This window comes from Equus asinus, chromosome 26 (genome assembly GCF_041296235.1).
Source record: "Equus asinus isolate D_3611 breed Donkey chromosome 26, EquAss-T2T_v2, whole genome shotgun sequence".
In the NCBI taxonomy this organism is placed as follows: domain Eukaryota; kingdom Metazoa; phylum Chordata; class Mammalia; order Perissodactyla; family Equidae; genus Equus; species Equus asinus.
In genome coordinates this window covers 18,450,354-18,474,266 of record NC_091815.1, presented here as the reverse complement: position 1 = coordinate 18,474,266, position 23,913 = coordinate 18,450,354, and the positions used below count along the sequence as shown (strand labels likewise).

Here is a 23,913-nt window from a genome sequence, read left to right as displayed (position 1 = left end):
GCTCCGCGTTCACCCGCACGGCTCCAGACGAGGGACCAGGTCTCCAGCCCGGGCCTCGCTGAGGCCGCGGAGACCCCGGCCCGCCCCTGCGCCACAGGGCCCTGGGAGATGGCGAGCTGCGCGCCCAGGGGCCCCAGCGCTGCGCGGGGCGAGCCTCGGGCGGGGGCGCCGGCTCCACGCGGCCAATCCGCAGCGGGGGCGGGGCGGGGGCGTGGTCCCGCGGCCGGTCTCCCGGGCTCCGGGGCCGGGCCTCGGGCGGGGCTGGAGGGGCGGCCGCGCGGGCGGGCGGGGGCGGGTCCGGGCACCCTCTGGAGCCGGAGCGCCGCGGATCCTCAGTCGCCCCTCGGAGCCCGAGTCGCCAGCATGACGGACGCCCTGCGGCCCGCGGCCCCCCAGCCGCTGGAGAAGGAGGGCGACGGCTACTTTCGGAAGGTGGGAGGCTCCTGGCGGGCGGCGAGTCTGCGGGCTCCAGCCCTCCTTCCCCCCAGGTCGTGGAGGGGGCCTCGGGAGAGCGCGCCCGGGGTCGACCAGGCCAGGAGGGGGAGGGGGCGCACTGGTCGGAGGCTGGGGTGAGGGGTGCGGCGGCCGTGCACCGGCGGCCGAGAGCAGGTGGCTTCCCGGGCGAGGGGAGCGCCTGGGGCCGCCCCGCGCAGGTGCCGGCGGAGGATAGGGGCCGGGAGGGGTGCTGGGGTGGCCCGCGCCGGCGATCGGGGAAGGGACCCGTTCCTAATTGCGCTGGCGCCCTCGGCCTCGGGGCTCGTTGGGACCCGAGCCCAGCGTCCACCCGAGCGCGTGGCGGGGGAGGCAGTGGAGGTAGAAGGACCACCCCAGGCGGGTCGGCGTTCTCCTTTTGCCTTGAGAAGACTTCCAGTGTCCGCCTCTTCGACTCTTTAGAGGGCAGGGGAGAGCTGCTGGTGGGAGGTGACTTCGGGCGTCGCCCTCTCCTCTGCCGCAGGTGGGCCAGGAGGGCGTGAGCGCCGCCGACGTGAGGGCCATCTCGCCCCCTCTTCTCTTTATGCTAAAGCGGATGTATCTGATTGTTGGAGAGACCGCGGCCACTGCGGGCTCCGCGGGAGCCTGTCAAGTCCAGGCACCTCTCGGCACACACGCAGCCTCTGGTCTGGAGATAACAGTCCGCAGCCCAGCCCCTCGAAGGGACTCCAGCCTGCGGTGCGGGGGCGCCTGGGTGCCCGCAGGTGGCAAGGCGTGGGCTACAAAGATGCTTTTGAGCCGGGAGTCTCCGTGACACTTTCCACCCTTCCTCCTTGTAGGTCCCCACGAATCTAAAAATAGCCTTTGGGGCTTGGCCGGGTCGGACTGGGTGGGTTGAGAGATTGTTGTTTTTGTAGAACATACATGACTGAAGGCAGAGTGCCCAATTATAAATAGGGAAGTGAAATTGTTTCCCACAGAACAATCAATTCTTAATTGTTCAGAGCCTAACGACCCAGTGGGTGAATGGCTTTGGCATCTTCCTCCTTCTCCCTGTGACGCAGCCCTCGGGCTTTGGCTGTCTGTGGAGGAGCAGTGGCCCCAGGGAATGGGCAGGACTGGAGGGGAATCTGGAAACAGGTGAGGACAGAGTGGGAAAAATTCTTTTTGGTTAAATTGCTTTTAGCATTTAAAAAAAAAAAAGAGTAGTTTTAAAGTATATTTAAGTTCAAAGATGTCATCATGGAATTACAGGATTATAACTTCTAATTATGTGTGGCCTTTGGGACAGAGGATCACAGGCCATGGAACTGCAGGAGGCCAGGCCTGGGAATCCCTAGATCTCGGTCCTAGGGCCCAGAGCCTGCCTGCCACCCCCACAAAATTGCTGTGTTGCGTCCATCCAGTTGCTGCCTCTTTCTGGGACTCATTTCCTCCCTGAATTATTTACCCTTTGACTAGGCGGAGAGCAATACCTGGGGGAAGTGACAGAGGGAGGGGCAGAAGAGATGGAGAACACCTGTGAGGGGTATGTTCCCGTCTTCCAGAACAGGTTTTCCAGTGGAGGATGTGCACAGTAACGAGCATGGCTATTGAGGGAGCTGGCACAGGATGGAAGGCTGGGTGTTTTGTAGCTGCCGTTTCTCTGGTGGTAGATAAGAGAATCGCCGGTGCAAAATAAGATGAATCACTCCTTTACGGTTAGAAACATCTCTGTTGAAAAGACCTTGTGAGGATCAGTGTGCTACGGCATGTCAGTCCAAAGAATGTTCTTACTATGGGGCTAGTACTCTCCCGATCTGTGATCTGAACCAGTTTGACCTCAAACAAATGCTCCCTGAATGAAAGGGAGATGCTACACAGGTAAAGAAGGGAAGAGAGAGCCCTGCAGGTGGAGGGAACAGCGTGAGCAAAGGCATGGAATTGTGTGTGCTTGTGGGGGAGCCCCCTGGGGTGTGAGGTGTGATGAGAACATGCATCTTGCTAGGGAACCAGGCACCTCCAGGATCCATCCACGTGTTTAAAGCAAGACCAGACATATGAGATTATGTCACAGAAAGACTGCTTTGATAGCTGAGCGGTCAGTGGGTGGGGGAGGGAGGAGGGGCAAGGAAGAGTTGGCTGGGTTAGCCTCCTGTAATCGCCATCATCTCTGCTCTTCCTACTCTGATACGGACTATCGATGACTTTTCAGTCACTTCTATAAAGTGCTGTGTAAACACAGCCTCACCACCCATCCTTCCCACCAGCTTGCACCCCTAACTCAAACCGAGGGTGCAGACTGGAGGTAGGGATCCCAGTGAGGAGGTTGGAATGATGAGGACCTCAGCAAAGGCAGTGTCAGCAGGCATGGGAAGAACTTACGGGACAGGATATGGTGGGGAGGTGCTGCTGACAGAATCCAGAATGTCTGCTTTGGGGGTCTGGGTGGATGGTAGTGCACCTCACTGAGATGGCAGAGCCAGGAAGCTGGTGTGGGGCAAGTAGACTTGGGATCCCCATCAGATATCCAAGTGGTGGTCCCAGGGATAGTCCACTCCACCGACCCTGCAGCTATGGGCACCTTGGCTGGAGGTGCAGCTTAGGGGGGTACCAGTGTGCGAGGCGGTTGGGATATTGAGTGAAAAAGGACCCAAGACTGAAGGGAACAATACCTCCACTTAAGGGACAAGCAGAGGGATGGGAGGCCAGCCAGGAGGGTGCAGTCAAGGAAACCAAGAGGAGAGGTAAAGTTGACAAGTCAGAAGAGCAGTGGAAAATACTGGATTGAGTTCTTTTTTTTTTTTTTTTAAAGATTTTATTTTATTTTTTCTCCCCAAAGCCCCCCGGTACACAGTTGTACATTCTTCATTGTGGGTCCTTGTAGTTGTGGCATGTGGGACGCTGCCTCAGCGTGGTTTGATGAGCAGTGCCATGTCCGCACCCAGGATTCGAACTGACGAAACACTGGGCCGCCTGCAGCGGAGTGCGCGAACTTAACCACTCGGCCATGGGGCCAGCCCCTGGATTGAGTTCTTTAGGGGGTTGTTAGTAAATGCGCGGGTGGAGAGTTCGAGGCAAAAGTCAACGGAGTGGAGTGCCAGTGGAGTAGCGGGGAGAAGAGAGTTGTCAGAGGAAGATGGAGGTAGAGGAGAGAGAAGAGGCAAGTTTGTTTTAGAACAAGGGAGTCTAGAGCCTTTTAAAGCTGCAGGTGAAGAAGTTGGGTTGGCAGGGGTGGGGATGGGGGGTTGAGGATTCAAGGGGGAGAGAGAACAAGTTGGGGAGGGGTGCCAGGAGGCGAGAGGGGAGGTGAGGATTGGAAAAGCTGGGGCATGCGTTGAGCAGGGGAGCCAACCAGGGGCGGTCACTAGGACCCCCGAGACTGGAGATGGCATCAGGGCATCATACAGCTGCCCTGAGGATGGCTCCTCATCCTGGCTCTGGGCTTCTGAGGTTTTACACGCACTTACAGGATCAAATTAATTTCTACTGAAGTTAAGTTTCTCTTTCATCCTGGTCTCTTTATCAGACCTTCCCTCCCCTTCCTCTTTTCTTGAAAGTGCCATTCTGTTCCATTCATTCAAAAAGCATTTACTGAGTGACAGCTCTGAGCCTGACCCCTGTCAGGTTCTGGAGCACACTCAGTATGCTTCTGTGGCAGTTCACAGCGGGCCCCATTTCCTGGGTTACCAAGCAGGGCTGGGAGGTGGCGCTTTTCTGGATAACTCAGGCCATGCTTGACTAGGAATCAGCTGCTTTGTTTTCGTCCAGAGAGCAAAAAGTAGGGGGTCCATGGTCCATACTTAGAGCATCAACTCTGTTTGGTGTGACTTGCACACAAAATGAAGACTAACTGCCCAAAAGTCCACCAAGCTGGCTGGGCCAGGACCCTGACTGTGCAAGATAATCATTGGCAGAGGGGGAGGTCCCTGGTAAATCGGGGTCTTCTTGGGGTCACGTAGGACTTGGCTGTAGAGAACCTGAACTTGGCCCCCGGTCAGGCGTGGACACCCCCAGTACAGACCCTGGCCCCCTGGACTGGCAGCTTGGGGGGGGGTCTCTGAATTAAAAACCAAACAGAAACACCAAATACTTCCTGGCCTATCGCAGTATCATGTTTCTCTGGCTTCTCACTGATTTTTCTTTCTTTCTTTAAATTAATATGTATAAACAGAGATACAGGTCTAAGATTAGTATAAATTACTTTCTTAAAAGATTGACAAGTGGAAATGGAGCTTCTTTTTCCCCCAAACAGATTTTTATGCTCTTCCTAGTGAAAGTCTTGGAGGAACATGTGTTCTGGCCTATAGTTCATCAGAGTGATGGAAGTTTCCAGGACACTGCATCCTGGGAGCAGATATCGCCTGCGGGGCTCTCTGAGTGCTGGAGTCCTAAAACCTGGAGGAAAACCTGGTTTTGGCCAAGAGAAAACCAGCTGGAGAAAAACTAGAGAAAACCGTTCCCAGGGCTGTTGAAGGGGTCTGACCGAGAGGTCTCGCACTATGTGGAAGAAGAGAGTCCAGAGACTGTGGGCTTATCTCTGCCTCCCCCTCCTGTGGGAACACTAATGGCTCCAAATGAATTGAGCTCCATTGTTTTCTCAAGAGCTGGAGGAGAAGTTGTTTGTAGTTCACAGAAACCTCCAGGCGGACAGGGCCCCTGAGGTTCATTCTGTCCTGCTTTGTAGTCCCTGTTTACTCTGGGCTTCCTCGAGCCTCCAGCAGAGAAGGAAGAATTCTTTTTTTTTTTTTTTTAACCCAGAAGCTCCTCCTGGTTCCTGCTCTGCACCATTCGTTTTAGCGGGGTGTGATTTCATGTGCACCGTTTATGAACCCGTCTGTGTGTGGGGAAGCCTTCTATTGGGCCAAGTCCACAGAGCACAGTGTGGGGCGTGGGGGCTCATCAGCTCTGGCTTTCCTGCATGGTGATGATGTCTCTCCAGGTGTTTAGACTCATCCCCCCTTGGAGTCTGGAATCCTTTCCCAGGTGGGCAGGGAGGGAAGAAGAGAGGTGTAAAGGTTGGTGATGCTGCCCCCTCCCCACCGCATACCCCACCATGGTCTGAGCCAGGTCCTAAAGGCCCAGCTGACCGTGGCCTTGGTGAGGGTCTGTCTAGCTGCACCGTGCACACCAGCAGCCTAGAGGGCTTGTCTGACCAACGTCTCCTCACATTGTGGGATCCTGGCCAGGAGGGGTCCCCTGGCAGGAACAGAATTTTCAGGGTGACTCAGAGGAGAGTCAGCGTGCTGAGCTGTAATTGTAAATGTCCCTCGCTTCCTGGGGCTATTTGGACAGATTCCAAGACACCACCTGATGATACCAGCCGTTGGCTTTAGCCTGATCACCACTTCCTCCTTTGGCTCAGGTACCAGAGTCTCTTGACACAAAGGCTGCATTGGAGGTGTCCACAGAGGACAGTGGAACTGCAGGTGCACTCAGCCAGAGGACTGGCTGTCTGGCAGAGCAGGCAGCAAGAGGTGCCAGCCCGGAGTGAGGTCTCCCAGCCGCAGCCCCAGAGACGGGAGAGAGAGACAGGTCCTTCTGGCGTTTCCAGGCAGACCGACGGGGTTCACTAAGGCCGTATGCCCTTAGAAAGTCCCAGGTTTCGACTGGATTGTAAGAAGAGAAAAGGACAGGTGATTGAAAACAACTTCAGAAGTAGTTTCTTTTTCTCCAATATTATTTGTATTCTAAAAGGAACATATGGAGGCCAGCCTGTGGTGGCATCCCGCATGCAAACTGGAGGAAGATTGGTACAGATGTTAGCTCAAGGTCAATCTTCCTCACACACAAAAAAGGGGGAACATAAATTGTTTAAAAAAGGTAATTACAGAAGTGTACAAAATCACACACACAGACCAGCCCCCACCCCCACCCCCACCCCACACAGACACCTTTTCTAGATAAGGACTGTTAGCTATTGGTGAGTGCATCCTACCTGTTGAAATAAGCAGGTTGTTAGTTGGGTCTGGAAATACATTTGATTCAGGGAAATGTTGGTGATTGTAAAAGCTTCGTTATTCAGCTTGTTGAGAGAAAACTGAGGGCACACAGTAGGTATTTATACAGATTGGTAAAACTCACTGAAGGGTCCTCTAGTTAAAGGGTATGGCTGTGTTGATTCATATTGTGCCCGCACCCCCACCCCCACCCCGAGTGAGTGGATCGGGATCCCCTAGGGAGGCAGCTGAGCCTTGACCTCCAGCCCCCACACCTGGCGGAGATCCTGGAAGGGCAAGAGGGCTATTTACAAGTACCAAATTCACGTTGTAACTTTTATGGACGTAGAAAAGCTAGATTCTGTCCGTCCATCGTGCCCTGACTCTCCAGTGTGCTGTAAAGTTAGATGTATGCGTGTATTACAGGGTATTGCATGCTATTTCTGTGCTTTCTGGTTGACAGCTTCTGGCTAACTCATAAACAAACAATTCTGCTTTCCAGAGTTTGGTGGTTGCGTAAGTAGGAAGGAGTAAGAAAAGCAGAGAAAACATCTTTGCACTAGAGAAGCAGCCAAAAGCATCCATTCTCCCATACCCCGTGCAAGCAGGAGACCCTGTGCTGTCACCCCTCACTCAGTCTTACTCCTGATCTGGGGACCCCAAGTTCACACTGTGCTCTCAGTTTGCTGGCAACATGTGGTGGCAACCATGGAGGCAGGGCCCTCACTGGTTCTCTGGGTGGAGGGGAGCCAGGCGCCAGGCACTGCCCCAGCGGGGCCCCGGTCGGGAGGAAAGACTGCTCCTTCCGCCTGCATCTGCCTTCCTGCTGGCCTGGCCTTCGGTCTCTGCAGGCAGCGGTTCAGTCTCTTTCCTTTGTTCCAAATCAAGTGCCTCCAGTTTTTGCTTAGCTGCTGCTCTTAAAGACTTGTCTCCCAGTTGAACAATCTGCCTAATTATTCTAATTAGGACTTTTTTAGTTGCAGGGGCCGGAAAAATCCAATCCAAAATGGCTTAGGCAGGTAAACACACTGTGGTACATCCCTACAATGGAATTCTACTCAGCAATAAAAAGGAACAAACCACTGATAACTGCAACAGCGTGGAGGAATCAGAGTGTAGCACTGAGCAACATAAACCAGATGCAGAGAATATACACTGTACGATTCCATTTACGTGAAGTTCTAGGACAGGTGGAAGTTACGGTGATAGAAACCAGAGTATTGGTTGCCAGGGGATGGTGGTAACGTTCTATATTTTGATTGGAGTAGTGGTTACACAGGTGTATACATTTGTCCAAACTCAGTGAACTATGTACTTAAAATCTATGCATTATATGTAAATTATACCTCAATTTAAAAAGTGGCTTAGGCAAGAAAGGGAATGCACTGGCTCCTGTAACTGAGAGGTCCAGAGGAATGGCTTCAGGCCAGGCTGGATCTAGGGTTCAGATGCTGCCACCAAGACTCAGTTTCTCAGCTCTGCTCCTCCAGGGTTGGTCTCATTTCTGGGGAGACACTCCCTTGCTGTGGTAATGTGGCTGCAGCTGCCCAGTCTGACATCCTAGGTTCAAGGCCAGTGCGGAAAAATGAAGGCCTCCTGATGGGTTCTGATTGTCCTGTTGTCAGGTGCTCATCCGGACCCAACCTCAGGCCCAGGGGCCTTCAGTTTTCCAACTGGCTAGGTGTAAGTCAGATGTTCTTCCCCTTGGAAAGGAGGTGTGAGAGCATGGATTTACGACCCCTCTCCATCATGGGCTGCGAGGTGGGAGAGTGGGACGTGGGTCACTGTGCCCCAAAGATGTGCAGTGATGCTGAGCAGGCCTCAGCCAGGAAGCATGGCAGGGGTGTCTGGGTATCGGCAGGTGGGTCATCCCAGCATCCCGCACATTCCTGCTGCTCAGGCTCCCTCACAGCTCATCTTAGAGCAGCAGGAAGGATGTGGGGTTAAGTCCCGCTCTACCCACACTGCCTCTGGGGTCTTGAGTAGCTCAGTTAACCTCCAAGCCTCAGAACTGTGGGATCTGAGATGCTGGGTCCACACTGGCTGCCTGACACATGGGAGATGCCCACTAAGCTAGTGATGAAGATGAGGTTTCACTCAGTACTTGATCTTCCTTGGGTGTTGGCTGTCTGACCATCCTTCCATGTTTGGAGACTGAAGCAAATGCCCAAACCTTGGTCTGGTAAGGGAATCAAGAGACTCCATGTAGGGGAAAGACTGACTTCACCGTAGGGCTTGTAGACAGTGACCCCTGAGGCCAGGACGATTCAGTTGCCCCCTCCCCTGCTCCAGGTTCCCAGGCCAGGTAGGCATGCCAGGTGCTACCCTGGTCCCTGGCACAAACCTTCACTCCAGTCTTGGAGCAGCTCCATATCCTCTTGTGAACCAATCAAGAACTAAGTTGTGGGCAAGGACTGTGGGTCCTCACCAGCAGAGACCCCCTGGCAGGGGCCAGTGGGTGGCAAAACAGCCTCTGGTGATGCCAGGGGGTCTTTCTGGCAGTCTTGCCCAGATTTGCCTCTCGGAACTCCAGGAAGTTTCCACATAGCCCTCTGGGCATTTCTGGGGTTTCCAGCAGGCCCCACATTCCTACCTGTCAGTAAGAAGTAATGTAGTTTTGAGTCCAATTACTCAGTCATATCTAATCCTAAGCATTCCTATGTCTTATCTGGAAAGTTGACCCCTCAGCTGTGGGCTGGTTAGGGTGTAGTAATTCCAGGCCAGCCAGAAGTTGGGTAAAGTATAGCAGCAGGAAAAAGTTCTTATCTGTGAGCTGGAGTGGCTACTTATCTTAGCTCTGGGAATGTTCATGAAGGAATTAGTTATTAAAGCTTCTCTATAAAATGGAACATGCAGCTTTGGCGAACTATGTAATTTTTGAGTCAGACTGAACCATCCCTTCATAGTAATTTTAGGAAGTGGAAAGGAAAGAGGCTGGCAATTATTTTAGCCCTTTAATATTAAATTAGCTTAATGTTAAAGACATTTTAATCTTCTATCTGAGAAAAGACAGTTAGTTTTCTGATTGTTATTTTAAATCAGGGATCATTTAATGGTTTTGAAAGCTGTTAACTTTGAGACCATTCCAAGTCAGATTCTGAATATCTGCGTCATTTGAACTTGTGGGGCTGCGTGGGGGCAGGTGATGGCTATCTGCTGGGAAGTGAGAACGAGAAATCTTTGTGGAAGGAGAAACATAACTCGTTTCTGACCCACTGGTCCAAAGGCCGCTGATATGGGAATCCCTGCAAATCCCGAGACTGTAGATAACCCACCTCTCCCTCCTTGGGGTCGAGGCCATGGGCGTGGCTTGGGCGGAGGTGGGGAGGCCAGGTGTGTGCAGAGCTGCGATGGCAGTGACGCAGCAGAGAGAAAGGGCAGGCTCCTCACCCAGTACTGCCCACCAGCCACACCCCAGGCAAAGCCACAGCCCCCTCAGTGGGCAGAACCTAGAGATAAGCATCAGAAAGGAATGGGGCCCCACTCAGGTCCCAGGGCTTCTAGCTGCTAGGGCAGGAAGAGCAGCAGTAGGTTAAAATGAAACTTTTATTCTGATCTTACACTTTCAGAATGAAACACTGCCATCCAAATACTCCAGGAAATAAGGAACAGAGATCAGACAAGTCACTGGAAAAGAAATTCAAGTGATCAATAATATATGAAAAAATGTTTACTTTCACTAATAATAAATGCAAATTGGAAGAATGGCATACTGTTTCTGTATATCAACTTAGCAAAGATTAAAAATAATACTTTGCAACTCTGCAATGAAAAGACAACCCAGTTTAAAAATGGGCGGAGGATATGAACAGACATTTCTTCACAGAAGATATACAGATGACCAATAGGCACATGAAAAGATGCTCAACATCATGAACCATCAGAGAAATGAGAATCAAAACCACAGTGACATACCACATGCCCGAGGTTGGCTATAGTAAAAAGGACAGACAGTGATAAGTATTGGTGAGGATGTGGATAAATTGTGACCCTCACATACTGTTGGTGGGAATGTAAAATAGTATAGCCACTTTGGAAAACAGTTTGCCAGGTCCTCAAATGGTTAAACGTAGAATGAATCGTATGCACAGCAGTTCCACTTCTAGATATGTAGGCAAGAGAGGAAAACTTACATCACATAAAAACTTACACACCAACAGCCCCATTCATAATAGCCAGGAAGTCAAAACTGCCCCCAAATGTCCACCAACTGTGGAATGGATAGATAAAAGTGGGCTATCCGTGTGATGGAGTATTATTCAGGGACCAAAAGGAATGAAGTACTGACACACGCTACATCATGGATGAAGCTTGAAAACACTGTGCCGAGTGAAAGAAGGCCATTGCAAAAGACCGTGCGGTGTATTGATTCCACTTATATGAAATGTCCAGAATAAGCCAGTCTCTACAGACACAAGTAGATGTGTGGCTGCCTAAGGCTTGGGGGAGGGGACGGGGAATAGAGAGAGCCTTTCCTAGAGGATACTGGGCTGGCACATGCGGGGACTTAAAGAGATTTGACCCCCGTAACACTGCCCTAGAAATAAACCTTCAAGAAAAAACTTGAGTGTTATAAAGATTCATGTTTACAAATATGCATCAAATAATTCTACATAATAGCAGATACTTGGATACAATCTAAATGTCCAACTATAAGGAAATGGTAAGTTCTTAAAAAAAAGGCAATATAATGCAATTATTAGAATCATGATTTTGAGGAATGTTTGATAATAAAGGAAATTTTCGGGATAGAGTATTGAGAAAACAGTGAACTGGATGTGCCACTGAGAAGAAAAGGGTTATCATGGCAGGCCTGAGGCTGCTTGTCCTGAGAAAGGCCTGCTTGCTAGGGTGACCCCACCTGGTGTCTGGGAACCTGGCTCTTGGAGCGTTCCCTCCATCTCCTAAGTGATAAGATTGGCTCTTGGTGCCCAGACTAATGGCACAAACTGTGTGGTTATAATGAACACCTGCTTTCCTTCTGGGAGCCTGGAAGTTTGGTTCGTGCCAGGCAGAGGGTGCCTTTGTCATCAGCGCCCAATAAAAGCCCTGGGCGTTGATTCTCCGATGGGCTGACCTGGGCAGAGACATCGCGTACTATTGCTGCATTTTTGTTGCTGGGGAAAGAGTGTGTTCCGTGTGACCCCTCCTGGGAGGGCAGAAACCCGAGGAAGCCTGTGCGTGGTTCCTCCCCACTCCGCCTTGCCCTTTTCCCTTCGATCCAGCTGTCATAAATCTTAGCTGTGAGTGCCGCTGTGTGCTGAGCCCTGGGAATCCTTCTAGTGCATCTCCAAACAGGGGGGTGGTCTCGGTGACTCCCAGCACAGCCTCGAATGTCAGAAATAACAACATGCATATGCAATAGACGGGCAGGAAGGAGCCCAATTCACTGGCGCCGTTTTGGAGCTGTGTTATTATGAGTGGCTTTTCTTTTCTTTTTTTATACTTTTCGATATTTTGTATATTTTACATGTTGTTACTTTTATTTTCAGAAAAATTTCATTTTTAAAACATTTTCTGTGATATTAAATATTGTTATCATTTTTAGAGTGGCTGACTTCTGAAGGGGCATCTCTCATTTTCCCTCAGGGTTGCAATCCCCTTGCACAAACTGGCCGGAGCAAACTGCAGAATCAAAGGGCTGCCTTGAACCAGCAGATCCTGAAAGCCGTGCGGATGAGAACGGGAGCAGAAAACCTTCTGAAGTAGGTGTCTGCCAGCTCCTCTGCCTCAGCTGGGAGCCCAGCCTCTCCTGAGGCCCAGCCATGCACTCCTTAAACTCCTAGGCCTGCCCAGCTTCCTCTCTAACTCTCGGCTTTAGCTTTGGGTTTCCTTATTGCTGGGCCCTGGAGCAGACCCTGTCTTGCCTTGAGCTTGGTTATGTTAAAGACAAGATTTTATCCAGACTGTTTTTGTGTCTGGGGACAGGGGAACAATGGGGGAAGTCTAGTTACTGTGTTTGTGTTTGTTTTCCTTAATTTCTGTGGGACTTGTCTGTTCTCCCTACTGCCTAGTCGTCTGCTGGGCTAGCGTCACTGCTTGGTGAATATTTGTTGACTGTGAAGGACAGGAAGGCAGACGGGAGGGAACGGGCCGTTTCTATTGCTTGTGTCCATCTGCCTAACGAGGGGAGCCCAGCACAGCCCTGTGCTCTCGGGCGCTCATTATTATGCTGTGGTGGTAAAGCAGTTACTTGTCAAGCATAGAACTCAGTGAAGCCTTACCTGTGTCACAGGCAGCTCTAAGCCCTCCCCACACCCTTCACTGCAACGCCAGATGGTGTGCCAGCTGCCTCTTGTTGACAAAGAGTGCCGACTATCTTCTTCCTTTGGAGTTCTAGGGGTAACGCTTGTCAGCCCCGTGCTGCCCTCTGTTCTGGCACCACGCTGCCCATGTAGGTGAGGCAGATGCCTCCTGGAGCCTCTGAAGGAGATGGGGAATGCTTGCAGGGACCTGGGGCCCGGAGACCTGGCCAGGAACCCGGAGAGCTGGCAGGCTTTGAATAATGGGTGTTCCCAGTGGGTCCGCTTCACTGTTAGAGGCCTGAGGGAACCAGAGGCTGCTCGAAAAGTTGTTGGGAAAAACAAATATGCCAAACCGGGTGTTTATAGAGGAGCCACAAGGCTTGATCATCACAGACATGTATGAATGGCGTGATCAGCTCTTCCATGTGGCCGCTCACCTGGGCGCTCAGTAAAGACGAGAGGAAGCTTTCTGGCCATGAACTTGGAGTAAATTCATTTCTGAATCAGTCTGTATTGGCTCCTCAGGAAGGATCTCTGAGATACTAAACGGGGGGAAAGATCGGTGCGGGGCAGCATGCCCTGGGTGTGTGTCTAAAGGATTTGTACCTATGCTTTTGTGTATGCACAGACTTTTTCCAGAAGGGATGAAGAAAGAAGCTGTTAGCAGAGGACGCTCTTGGGAGCAAGACCAGGGCTGGGGGTGGAGGTGCCTCTCCTTTTCATTTCACTCCCTTCAGTGTGTGGATGTCATTTTACAGAGGGCGTGCATCACTTTTATTCCTTTTTACTGTGAAATGCTGCAAAGGCCCAAAAGAAGAATATACCAACCCCCGAACCGGCCACTGGGTCAGGAGCAACAGTGATGTCTGCGCTCGTTTTGTTATTCGTGAACTAGCAGAGGACACAAGTCCTGGGGTGGCCATGTGTCTGGGAACCTCTGCTCCAGCTGCTTCTGGAACAAGGGAGGTTGTCGCTGGAGGAGCCTGGGAAAATATTGTAACATTTCACCTTTTAAAATGTCTGACAGTGTCCCTGTCCCCAGGGAAGTCTGGACCTGGGATTTGTCAGGTCCACAGCCTGGTGGACCTCATATGGCCAGTGTGACTGGGGAGAGAGAGGCCCCCAATTTCGGGAGTGCCTGCCGTGTGCTGGGCTTGCCAGTGTTTTGGGGCTGTGGGTTTGGTTGACGGTTTGACAAGCCAGCTGTGCAGCCGAGGCGGGCAGGTGGGCAACCCTGACTGTGGCCTCCCCAGGAGCGGGGGTGTATCTGCCTGCTCAGGCACCCAACAGATGGATTCGTGGAGCACTGACTAAGTGGCAGGCCGTGTTGGAGGCGCGCGGGGATATGGCTGCAGGCTGTTCGGAGGAGGCCCTGCTCTCCTGCTGTCTGATCTCTTGTGGGGACCTTCATCCATGAGCAAGCCAGTCCTGTCACTTCAGGAGGTGATGTTTCTAGGGCGTCAATGAGAGGGAAGTGGGACAGAGGTTGACGCAGGGTGAGACGGAGAGGTCAGGCAGGCCCCGCCGACCAGGGGACGTGACGTGTCTAGGTGGGAAGCAGGGCGGTTTTGTCTGTCTTGCTGTTAATGACACCAGCAAACAGCCTCTCAGAGGCCCAAGGCTGGCTCAGGCTCATTGTCAAGTGGGCAGTGGTTGAGCTGGTGGGGGCAGGGGTGGGGGTGGGGTGGGGATGTTAATGATTCTCTCAGTGATCTCAAAGCTCAAAGTGCCCCCTCTGCAGAATGTTGTCAGAGGAAACCCTCTAGGTATTTATTAATCAGACTCAACCGTTACCAACGGTTTCCCGAAAACAAACGGGGCATTTGGCCAAGCCATTTTCTGGCGGCACGGGTGTCCCTGGGAGGCTGATTAGGTGGCTGTCCCTGTGGGCTAGGGGCAGTTTCAGTCCTGAACTGGGCCCTGCCGTCCTGTCTGCCTGCCTGTTTTCAGGTTCCCAGATGTCCCACTGCAGCCCCCAGATGAAGGCAGAGCAGCTGGAATGTGTGCGGGGGGTGCATTTGGGAAAATGTCCCTTAAAATGCTGGAATGTGAGGGTCCCAGTCCTCACCTGCCTCGGTCAGGGGGCTCGAGGCCGGGCAGGCACTGTGAGGAGCTGGGGTTTGTACCCCTTCAACGTCTTCTCCTTCTCTGATCCGTATCAGCCATGACCTTCCTGGAGTTTGACTAGGAGGATATGAGATATTTTAAATGTATTTCTTCAGGCTAAGCAAGGACAATATTCTCTCTCTTTTCTTAGCTCCCTCCCCTCCCTTGAGAAAAGCTGGGGGAGAAATGTGATGATGTTTCTCTGAAACAGATGGTCTTTGTGAAGTTTAAAGCAAGTTGCCACTTGATTCGGTTTTCTTTTTTTTTTTCAAGATTTTATTTTTTCTTTTTCTCCCAAAGCCCCCCGGTACATAGTAGTGTATTTTTAGTTGTGGGTCCTTCTAGCTGTGGCATGTGGGATGCTGCCTCAGCGTGGCTTGATGAGCGGTGCCATGTTCACACCCAGGATCCGAACCGGCGAAACCCTGGGCCGCTGAAGCGGAGCATGTGAACTTAACCACTCGGCCATGGGGCCGGCCCACCTTGGTTCAGTTTTAACTAGCTGCTTCTTTGAACAAGAGCAGCTCACTAAACATCTCTGGGCTTCATGTTCCCCTCTCGTACTGGTAGCTACTGGACCAGAGTAGGGGTGGCCCACTCTGGGCTTTTTGGGGGCCAGGTGGTCATGGAAAAGAATGAAAGAGGCTGGGACTGGTGCTGTGATACAATAGGGAGTGGTGGGGACTGTGGTGAAGTGCAGAGTGTACACTCTCTCTGGAGGGGGCAACTGCAGTTTGCCCCATGTGGAGGGCAGGGCCAGAGTTGCCAGATCTTCAGATTTTTTTTTTCATTAGGAGAAGGTAGAGATCTGACTTTTTAAAAAATCTTCTGATAGTTGAATTTTTAAATATTGGTAACTAGTTCAAGGGGGAAAAAATGACACCCTAGGAGCCAAGTGAATGGTCCTATGGACCTCTAGTTTGTGACCTCTGGACCAGAGGCCCATGAATTTCTGAAGTCCTGGGCCAGGGGTGACCTGGCGTGGCTTGGGCTGTAATGGGAGTGACTTGAGGTTAGTGACTGCTCACTGTTGGTTCTGAGGGAGCTGGTGCATGTGTGCAGTGAGGTATGCGAGCCCTCCATGGCCTTTGGGGCCTTCCTACCCTGCAAGATGGGCTGGGAGCAGATGTCTTGTCGGACCGGCTGATCTGCAGCCTTAGCCGGTGGCCACATGAGGGCACCGGGCAGTGCTTGCCCCAGCCTCCCTGAATGCCTGGCATAGCAGGATTTGGGGTCAGATGGATTAAGGCCAAGCGGCTCCACTGAGGTTTCTCTGAAGCTGATGCAGCCCATGGTGCCTGTCAATGTGTCTGTTCCTAAAGGGACAATTTTACTAAAAGACTTGGGAGAAAAAAGTTACACGAAAACAAATGGAGATATATATATATATGGGTCAGAATGCAAAATTCACATGCACCTTTAAGACAAAAACAGGAGACGTCAAGGAAATTTTGGACTTGGAGTGGAGACCATCATCACAGAGGGGATTCTCCTGGTAGAAAAGGTCCCTGAAGCTCCAGATGGAGGGAGAGCATGTGGATGTGCTCAGTGGCCTCAGGAAATAAATGAACGTGGCCTTCCTTCCCCTGTTCACAGCTGGTGGGTGGATCACTCAGAGAGAGAAAGTGCGACACCTTCTCATGCTTGACTTTTTGCAGTATGTGAATGTTCTTCATGGAAAAACCCAGGGGAGTAGGGCTTTCCCTGGTGGCCCAGGCCAGAGGGAGCCGTGGAGAACCTGGGCTGGGAGACGCTGGCAGGAAAGGCTGAAACACTTCTTGTGCCTTGTCCCGCTCAGCCTCAAAGGCCTCCTTTGGCTGTAGCATCAGTGACCAGGCCACAGGGGTCTCAGAGGGGGCGCACACCCAAGGGAGAGCTGAGAAAAGCCGTGTGCTTCCAGGAAGGCCCCTTTCCCTCCGGAAAGGCAGCCCAGGAGCAGGGCGCCGGTACTGAGACCAAGGCTATGGTCTTATGGTCTTTTGTTTTTTTAATTTTTTTATTTGGAGGAAGATTAGCCCTGAGCTAACATCTGCCGCCAATCCTCCTCTTTTTTGCTGAGGAAGACTGGCCCTGAGCTAACATCCGTGCCCATCTGCCTCGACTTTATATGTGGGACACCTACCACAGTGTGGCTTGCCAAGTGGTGCCATGTCCGCACCGCGGATCTGAACTGGAGAACACTGGGCCATTGAAGCGGAATGTGCAAACTTAACCACTGCGCCACCGGGCTGGCCCCAAGGCTCTGGTCTTAACTCCTAATCTAGGCCGGCTGATTCTGTTAATGTTGGTTGCCCAGGTTATTTCCCCAGCCTGGGCACAGAGGAGCAGGGCACACGCCCCATACTGAATTGATACCCCGTATTTGAGAAACTCCCCCTACCGGCGAGCAGTGAAAAATCACTACCATATGAGAAACAGCCCCCACTCCAGGGTGTATTTCTGAATCATCCCTGTACGTGGAGGTCTGCATTGTGGAAACTGACCCTGAGGCCTCGCCTGGCCACCGACCTTGTCCAGAGGGACCCATGCAAAGAGGTCCACTTCCAGAGAACAGCTCATCAATTGGTTGCGAATCCTGGATCTCAAATTGTTGCCAAGTCGAGAGGGAGGACAAGTGGCAAATCGATATATAGAGGTGGAAAAATCAAGAGCTGGCGTAACTGGGGGCTCTCCAGGCATTTGGGCGGGGGTCGTAGGGTCTAAATTGTTATATTTAAGTTGGACCCCTTTTGTTGCTGAGAACCAGACAGCAGCCCCCGCCACTGACTCTAAAGAGTGGTCTTTACCCTGCCATTTGTTCTTTCATCACCTGAAATTTGTTGAGCCCTCACTATGTGGAAAGGACTATGCCAGGTTCAGGAGAAATAGAAAGAAAGAGAAGGCAAAGGTCTTGTCCTGCAGGAGTTACCGTTGTTTATCTTGCCTCATTCCAGAATGGGTTTGAGACACCTTAACAAGCTCGTACATCATGTGAGATTAAAACAACAGTGAGTGAGGGCCGGCCCTGTGGCCAAGTGGTTAAGTTTGTGTGCTCCGCTCTGGCAGGCCGGGGTTTCGCTGGGTCAGATCCTGGGTGTGGACATGGCACCACTCATCAGGCCTTACTGAGGCGGCGTCCCACAGAGCACAGCCAGTAGGACCTCCAACTGGAATATGCAGTTGTGTGCTGGGGTGGGGAGGGAGCTTTGGGGAGAAGAAGAAGAAGAAAAAAATTGGCAACAGATGTTAGCTCAGGTGCCAATCTTTAAAAAACAAAAAAAGAGTGAGTGAGGCTTATGGGGGCAGGAGAAAGAAGAACATAGAAGAGATTTAGCTGGAAATAAGGCTAGTACATGCTACAACGTCCTATATCCTTTGTTAGATACGGGCCACAGTGTCTCTGAGCTTCCTGGCAGGGAATAAGAAGAGGGGAATGTGATCTGGAACACATTTCATACCTGTTAGCTAAAAGCACACCTGTTGCTGAGAAGCGGCCATTCCCAGTCCTGAGGGCTGGGAGAATTTTCTCCCTTGCATCCTCGTGGACATTACCAGCTAGTGTATCAGTCACGTTCTCAGTAACATCTCTGTGGTGCTGGTTTTGCAAGGTGCAAGTGGTGCCTGCGGTGTTTATTAAAATCAATTCAGTGGGTTGCTGTGGTATAATAAAAGATAAATATTTGGTCTTTGTGCCTGACTCCTGGCACAGAGCTCCTTAAAGCCTTGGAATCTCTTGAAATGTCTTCTGTATGCCAATGAGATGACTCCTGAGGGGTGCGGGGCACCTTCGGGGTAGAGGACTGGTTGACAGAAACACACAGCCCGATTGGAGGTTGGAACTTTCTGCCCCACCCCCAGACCTCTAGGAAGGGGAGAGGGGCTGGAGGTTGAGCTCAGTCACCAGTGGCCAATGTTTAACCAGTTGTGCCCATGTAATGAAATGTCTATAAAGCCCTGAATGAAGGGGTTTATGGAGCTTCTGGGTTGGTGAACACATCGAGGTGCTGGGAGGGTGGCATGCTGGAGAGGACACAGAAGCTCCACCCCCCTCCTCGGCCTCTGGATCTGTTCCATCTGGCTGTTCTGAGCTGTATTCTTTACAATAACCCGCAATAAATGTAAGTAAAGTGTTTTCCTGAGTTTGGTGAGTTGTAGTGAGTTATCAAACCTGAGGAGGGGTTGTGGGAACCCCTGATTTGTAGCTGGCTGGTCAGAAGTAGAGGTGCCCTGGTCCTGAAGTGGGGGGCCCCAGTCCTGGGGCACAGAGGCCTTAACCCATGGGGTCTGTGCCTTCACCAGGAGCTGGAGTCAGAAGTGAACTGAACTGCTGGACACCAGCTGGTATCAGAGAATCAGCCCTGGAGAAGTGAAAATCTTCATTTTAAAAGAAGTTTTTAGAGCAGAATAAGATTATTTTGGGGTGCATCACATGTATGGCAAAGTGTGGTTTTGTGCGATTGTTGTTTTAGCGGTGCGTGCATGTACTGTGCATATGTACTGGCCTTATTTCTAGCTAAGTCTCTTTTATGTTCTCCTTTCTCCTGCCCCCATAGCCTCACTCACTCTTTTTTTTTAAAGATTGGCACCTGAGCTAACATCTGTTGCCAATCTTTTTTTTTCTTCTTCTTCTTCTCCCCAAAGCCCCCCAACCCCAGTATATAGTACTGTGCATGTGCTGTGTTGTGATATAAAATGTATTTCTTACTGGTGATCCTGGATCCCCAAAAGCAAATCCCCAAACCGATGATATTCACCAAGCTGAGCTTCCAGTCTCCTTGCCTGTCTGGGGAGCCCAAACGTGCACGTGTGGAAACTTACTGGGCAGTGAGAGGACAAGTGCCATCTGCAGCCAGGGTCAAGCACAGCTTTTACTGAGGGGCGGGCATAAGCTTGTCAGTCAAGGAGAAGGAGTTCAGTGAAGGGAGGGGGAGAGAGAGAGAAGGAAGAGAATGAGCACGAATACATCACGGAGAGAAACTGTTGGGCCCAAAGATGTGGTAAGGTCGGGAGAGCCCCCGGGGAGCAGGCAGGCTGTGGGGGAAGCAGGTTAGCACTCTGCTCACTGGAGGAAGGGTGAACAGGTGGTAAGCAGAGCAGGGCGATGACAGGTGGCTGGATTTTCATCGGCTGAGGAGGGGGGTGGTCAGGCACCGTCTCTTGGGCTGGCTGGCGCTCTTGGCTAATGAACGTCAGGTGTTGGTTCCTGGAAATGTGCTCGGCGAGGCCTGGCTCAGTACTTGGTTGTTGATGCCGCTGTGATTTTTGCAGTCATTCCTAATCTGTAAAATGCGGGAGCACCTGTAAGCTCTTCGAGTGCATGTCAAAACCTCCGCTGGAGAACTGCGGTCAAGGTTGTCCCTTCGTGTTCCTTTCCAATGCTCTGTCCTATGGATGGGCCACATTTTGTGTCTCCGTTTGCCAGTTAGTGGATATCAGGTTGTTTCCGCTTGTTAGCTATTATGAATAATGTTACTATAATAAACATTCACATACATGTCTTTGGACATATGTTTTCATTTCTCTCATATAGATTCCTAGGAATGGGTGTACTCAGTTGTATGGTAAGTTTATGTGTAACATTTTTAGCAACTAGATGTTTTTCAAACTGGCTGTGCCATTTCCATTCAGCAGTGGATGAGGGTTCCAGTTTCTCTACATCCTCACTAACACTTGTTATTGTCTTTTTTATTATCGCCAACCTAGCAGGTGTGTGTTGGTATCTCATTATGGTTTCAATTTGCGTTTCCCTGTTGACTAATGAAATTGAGCATCTTTTCATGTGTTTATTAGCCATTTATACATCTTCTTAAGTAAAATGTCTATTCAAATCTTTTGCCCATTTTTAAAAATTGTGTTCTTTTAATTATTTAATTAATAGAACTCTTTATATGTTCTAGATACAAATTCTTTTTTTTTTTTGAGGAAGATTAGCCCTGAGCTAACATCTGCTGTCAATCCTCCTCTTTTTGCTGAGGAAGACTGGCCCTGAGCTAACATTCATGCCCATTTTCCTCTACTTTATATGTGGGACACCAACCACAGCATGGCTTGCCAAGTAGTGCCATGTCTGCACCCGGGATCTGAACTGGCGAACCCCGGGCCACCAAAGCGGAACGTGTGAACTTAAGTGCTGTGCCACTGGGCTGGCCCCACAAATTCTTTATCAGATATATAATTGGCAAATATTTTCTCCCAGTCTGTGGCTTGTCTTCATTTTTTTAATGGTGTCTTCTGAAGCACAGAATTATTTAAATTTAATAGAGTCCAGTTTATCAGTTTCTTCTTTTGTAGTTTGTGTTTTTGGTGTATCGCTAAGAATGCCCAACCCAAGGTCATGAAGACTTTCTTCTATGTTTTCTTCTAGATGTCTTAGAGTTTTACCTCTTATATTGAGGTCTCTGATGCATTTTGACATAATATTTGTGAGCAGTATGAGATTTAAATTGAGGGTTGTTTTTTGCCTATTATGCAGAAAAGAGCCGTCACAGCAGGCCTGAGACCGCTATCCTTAGAAAGCCCTGCTCACAAGGCTGGCCCTTGCCTGGTGTCAGGAAACTTAAATTTCAGAAGAGTCCCACCATCGTTTGTGCAACAGTGCGGTTTATGCCTCACCCCTGCCTTCCTTCTGGGAGTCTGGAGCCTTGAAGCATGTTAGGCAGAGGTGCCTACCTGACCAGCCCCCAGTAAAAACCCTGGGCCTTATGTCCCTCATGAGCATCCCTGGTGGACATCGTTTCACACATGCTGTCACAAGTCTTTCCTGGAGGAATTGAGCTGTCCTGTGTGCCTCCCCTGAGAGAGGGGACTCTTAGCAGCCTGCACCTGGTTTCCTCTGGACCTCACCCGTGCACCTTCCCTCTGCTGATTTTGCTTTGTGTCCCTTTGCTTTAATAAATCAGAGCCCTGAGGACAACTATATGCTGAGTCCTATGAGTCCTCCTAGTGGATCCCTGAACCTGAGGTGGTCTTGGGAACACTGACATCCTGTGCATGTCCAGTTGCTTCAGCGCCATTTGTCAGAAAGACTGTCTCTTCCCCCTTGAATCATCTTTTCACCTTTGTCAAAATCAGTTGACCACAATGTAAGGATTTATTTCTGGATTCCGTTCTGTTCCATTGCCTGTCCTTATGCAATACCACGTTGTCTTGGTTTTTAAATCGGATAGCATAAATCCTCCAACTTTGTTCTTTTTTTTCAAAATTACTTGGTTATTGTAAGTCCTTTGCATTTCCATATAAATTTTAGGGTCAGCTTGTCAATTTCTACCAAAAAGCTTATTAGAGTTTTGATTGGAATTGCATTGAATCGATAGGTCAACTGGGGAGAATTGACATCTCAACAATGACCTCTTGAGTCTTCCGATACATAGACATGGAATGTCTCCCCATTTACTATCTCAGCAGTTTCGTAGTTTTCAGTGTACAAGTCTTCTTTTGTTGAATTTATTCCTAAGTTTTAATTCTTTTTGGTGCTATTGTGAATGAAATTGTTTTCTTAACTTCATTTTAAGATTGTTTTTTGCTAGTTATAGAAATAAAACTGATTTTTGTATATTGACTTGTATCCTGTGACCTTGCTAAATTTATTAGTTCTAGTATTTGTTTTGTGGACGCCTTGGGATTTTCTACAAAGGAGATAATGTCATCTGTGAATAAAGATAATTTTACTTCTTCCTTTCCAATCTGGAGACCTTTAATTTCTTTGTTTACCATATTGCCACTGGCTTCAACCTCCAGCACAGAGTTGATTGGAAGTGGCAAAAGTGGATGTCTGCCTTGTTCCTGATCATAAGGGGGAAAGCATCATTCTTTCACCATTAAGTGTGATGTTAGCTGTGGGTTTTCATAAATGCCTTTTATCAAGTTTTGTAAAAGGTGTTTTGAAGTTTTGCAAATTCTCTCTTATTCCTAGTTTGTTGAGAATTTTTACCAAGCATCTGTGTTGGACTTTATCACATGCTTTTTTCCTGCATTTATTGAGATGACCATGTACTTTTTGTTCTTAATTGTATTAATATAGTATGTTACATTAATTGATTTTCAGATGTTAAACCAACCTTGCATTCCTGGGATAAATCCCACTTGATCATGATGTATAATTCTTTTTATATGTTACTAGGTTTGGGTTGCTAATAGTTTGTTGAGGATTTTTGCATATATATTCATGAAGGATGCGGGTCTGTTGTTTGTTTTCTTGTGCTGTCTTTCTTTGGTTTTGGATTAGGGTGCTACTATCTTCATAGAATGAGCTGGGAAGTGTTACCTCCTCTTCTATTTTCTAGCCCATTTCTTTATAAGGGGATAATTTATGGTCTTTTATGGGTGGCTGGGAACAGTTCTCTTTTTTCTTCTCAAGGCTAATTCTTTGCAAGCATATTTTAGGGTTCGTGTGTGACAACTTGGTCTCATTGGCTATGTCCCAGGTCCGTTTGCTGGCAGGTATGGCTCAAGATGGGGCAGGTACCCAGCATCTCTGAGACTCCTTATCTGATCACATCTGGCACTCACATCTGAAGTGGACCCTCAGAGCTTCCCTATGGGGATGGGGGCATCTGCTCACCCGGCAGCTGGGGTGCTTGGCTGAGGGTGCCTCTCTTCCCCCTCTCTTTTAACAGGGCAGCCACAAACCCCAAGGTACGGGAGCAAGTGCGCCTGGAACTGAGCTTCGTGAACTCAGACCTGCAGATGCTCAAGGAAGAGCTGGAGGGGCTCAACATCTCCGTGGGCGTCTATCAGAGCACAGAGTGAGTGGAGACAGTGCTTCTTCCAGAGATTTTCTGGGCCTTGGAATGTGCCCACCTCAGGGATGGTGCACAGATAGACTCCACTTTGGAAAGTGAGGGAATGATCGGTGTGGGATTGACCAAGGTGCGAGAGTTAAGGGGATGAGCCCATGGAGTTTGTTGGGAATACCTGGAGAGTTGACCAAAAAGGCATTTGTTTGTCCTGGGACCCCTTGGGACATGGTTTTACAGGAGAGCTGCTGGCTGGGTCCAGTGGGGAGATGGTATCTCTCACGTTGCCTGGCGGTGGCTCTGCCATAAAGGTGCCCTGGAAGCACTTCTGTGGTTTGCCGTGAGGGCCGACCTGCCGGGTGGGGCCCACGGTGCCCTGCCCTCTTGCCTCCCAGCCTCATCACCGAGCACAGGGCCTGCCCTGGGTCATTCTGTTGATAGAACGCCAAAACGTATAAACTGCCTTTTACATCAAAGATTATGAGGCATTTGTGAGTT

At 50.2% G+C, this 23,913-nt stretch overlaps 1 protein-coding gene across 1 annotated transcript in view; it reads left to right on the top strand.

The window, feature by feature from the left end:
- The first annotated feature begins 258 nt into the window (after nucleotides 1-258).
- RHPN2 (rhophilin Rho GTPase binding protein 2) overlaps nucleotides 259-23,913 on the top strand; it is a 50,276-nt gene continuing 26,621 nt past the window's right edge. The window contains exons 1-3 of the mRNA XM_044760136.2: nucleotides 259-432; nucleotides 11,940-12,055; nucleotides 23,296-23,424. Coding sequence (XP_044616071.1) covers nucleotides 364-432; nucleotides 11,940-12,055; nucleotides 23,296-23,424 — 314 coding nt within the window. The 5' untranslated portion in view covers nucleotides 259-363. The remainder of the gene's footprint in view (nucleotides 433-11,939; nucleotides 12,056-23,295; nucleotides 23,425-23,913) is intronic.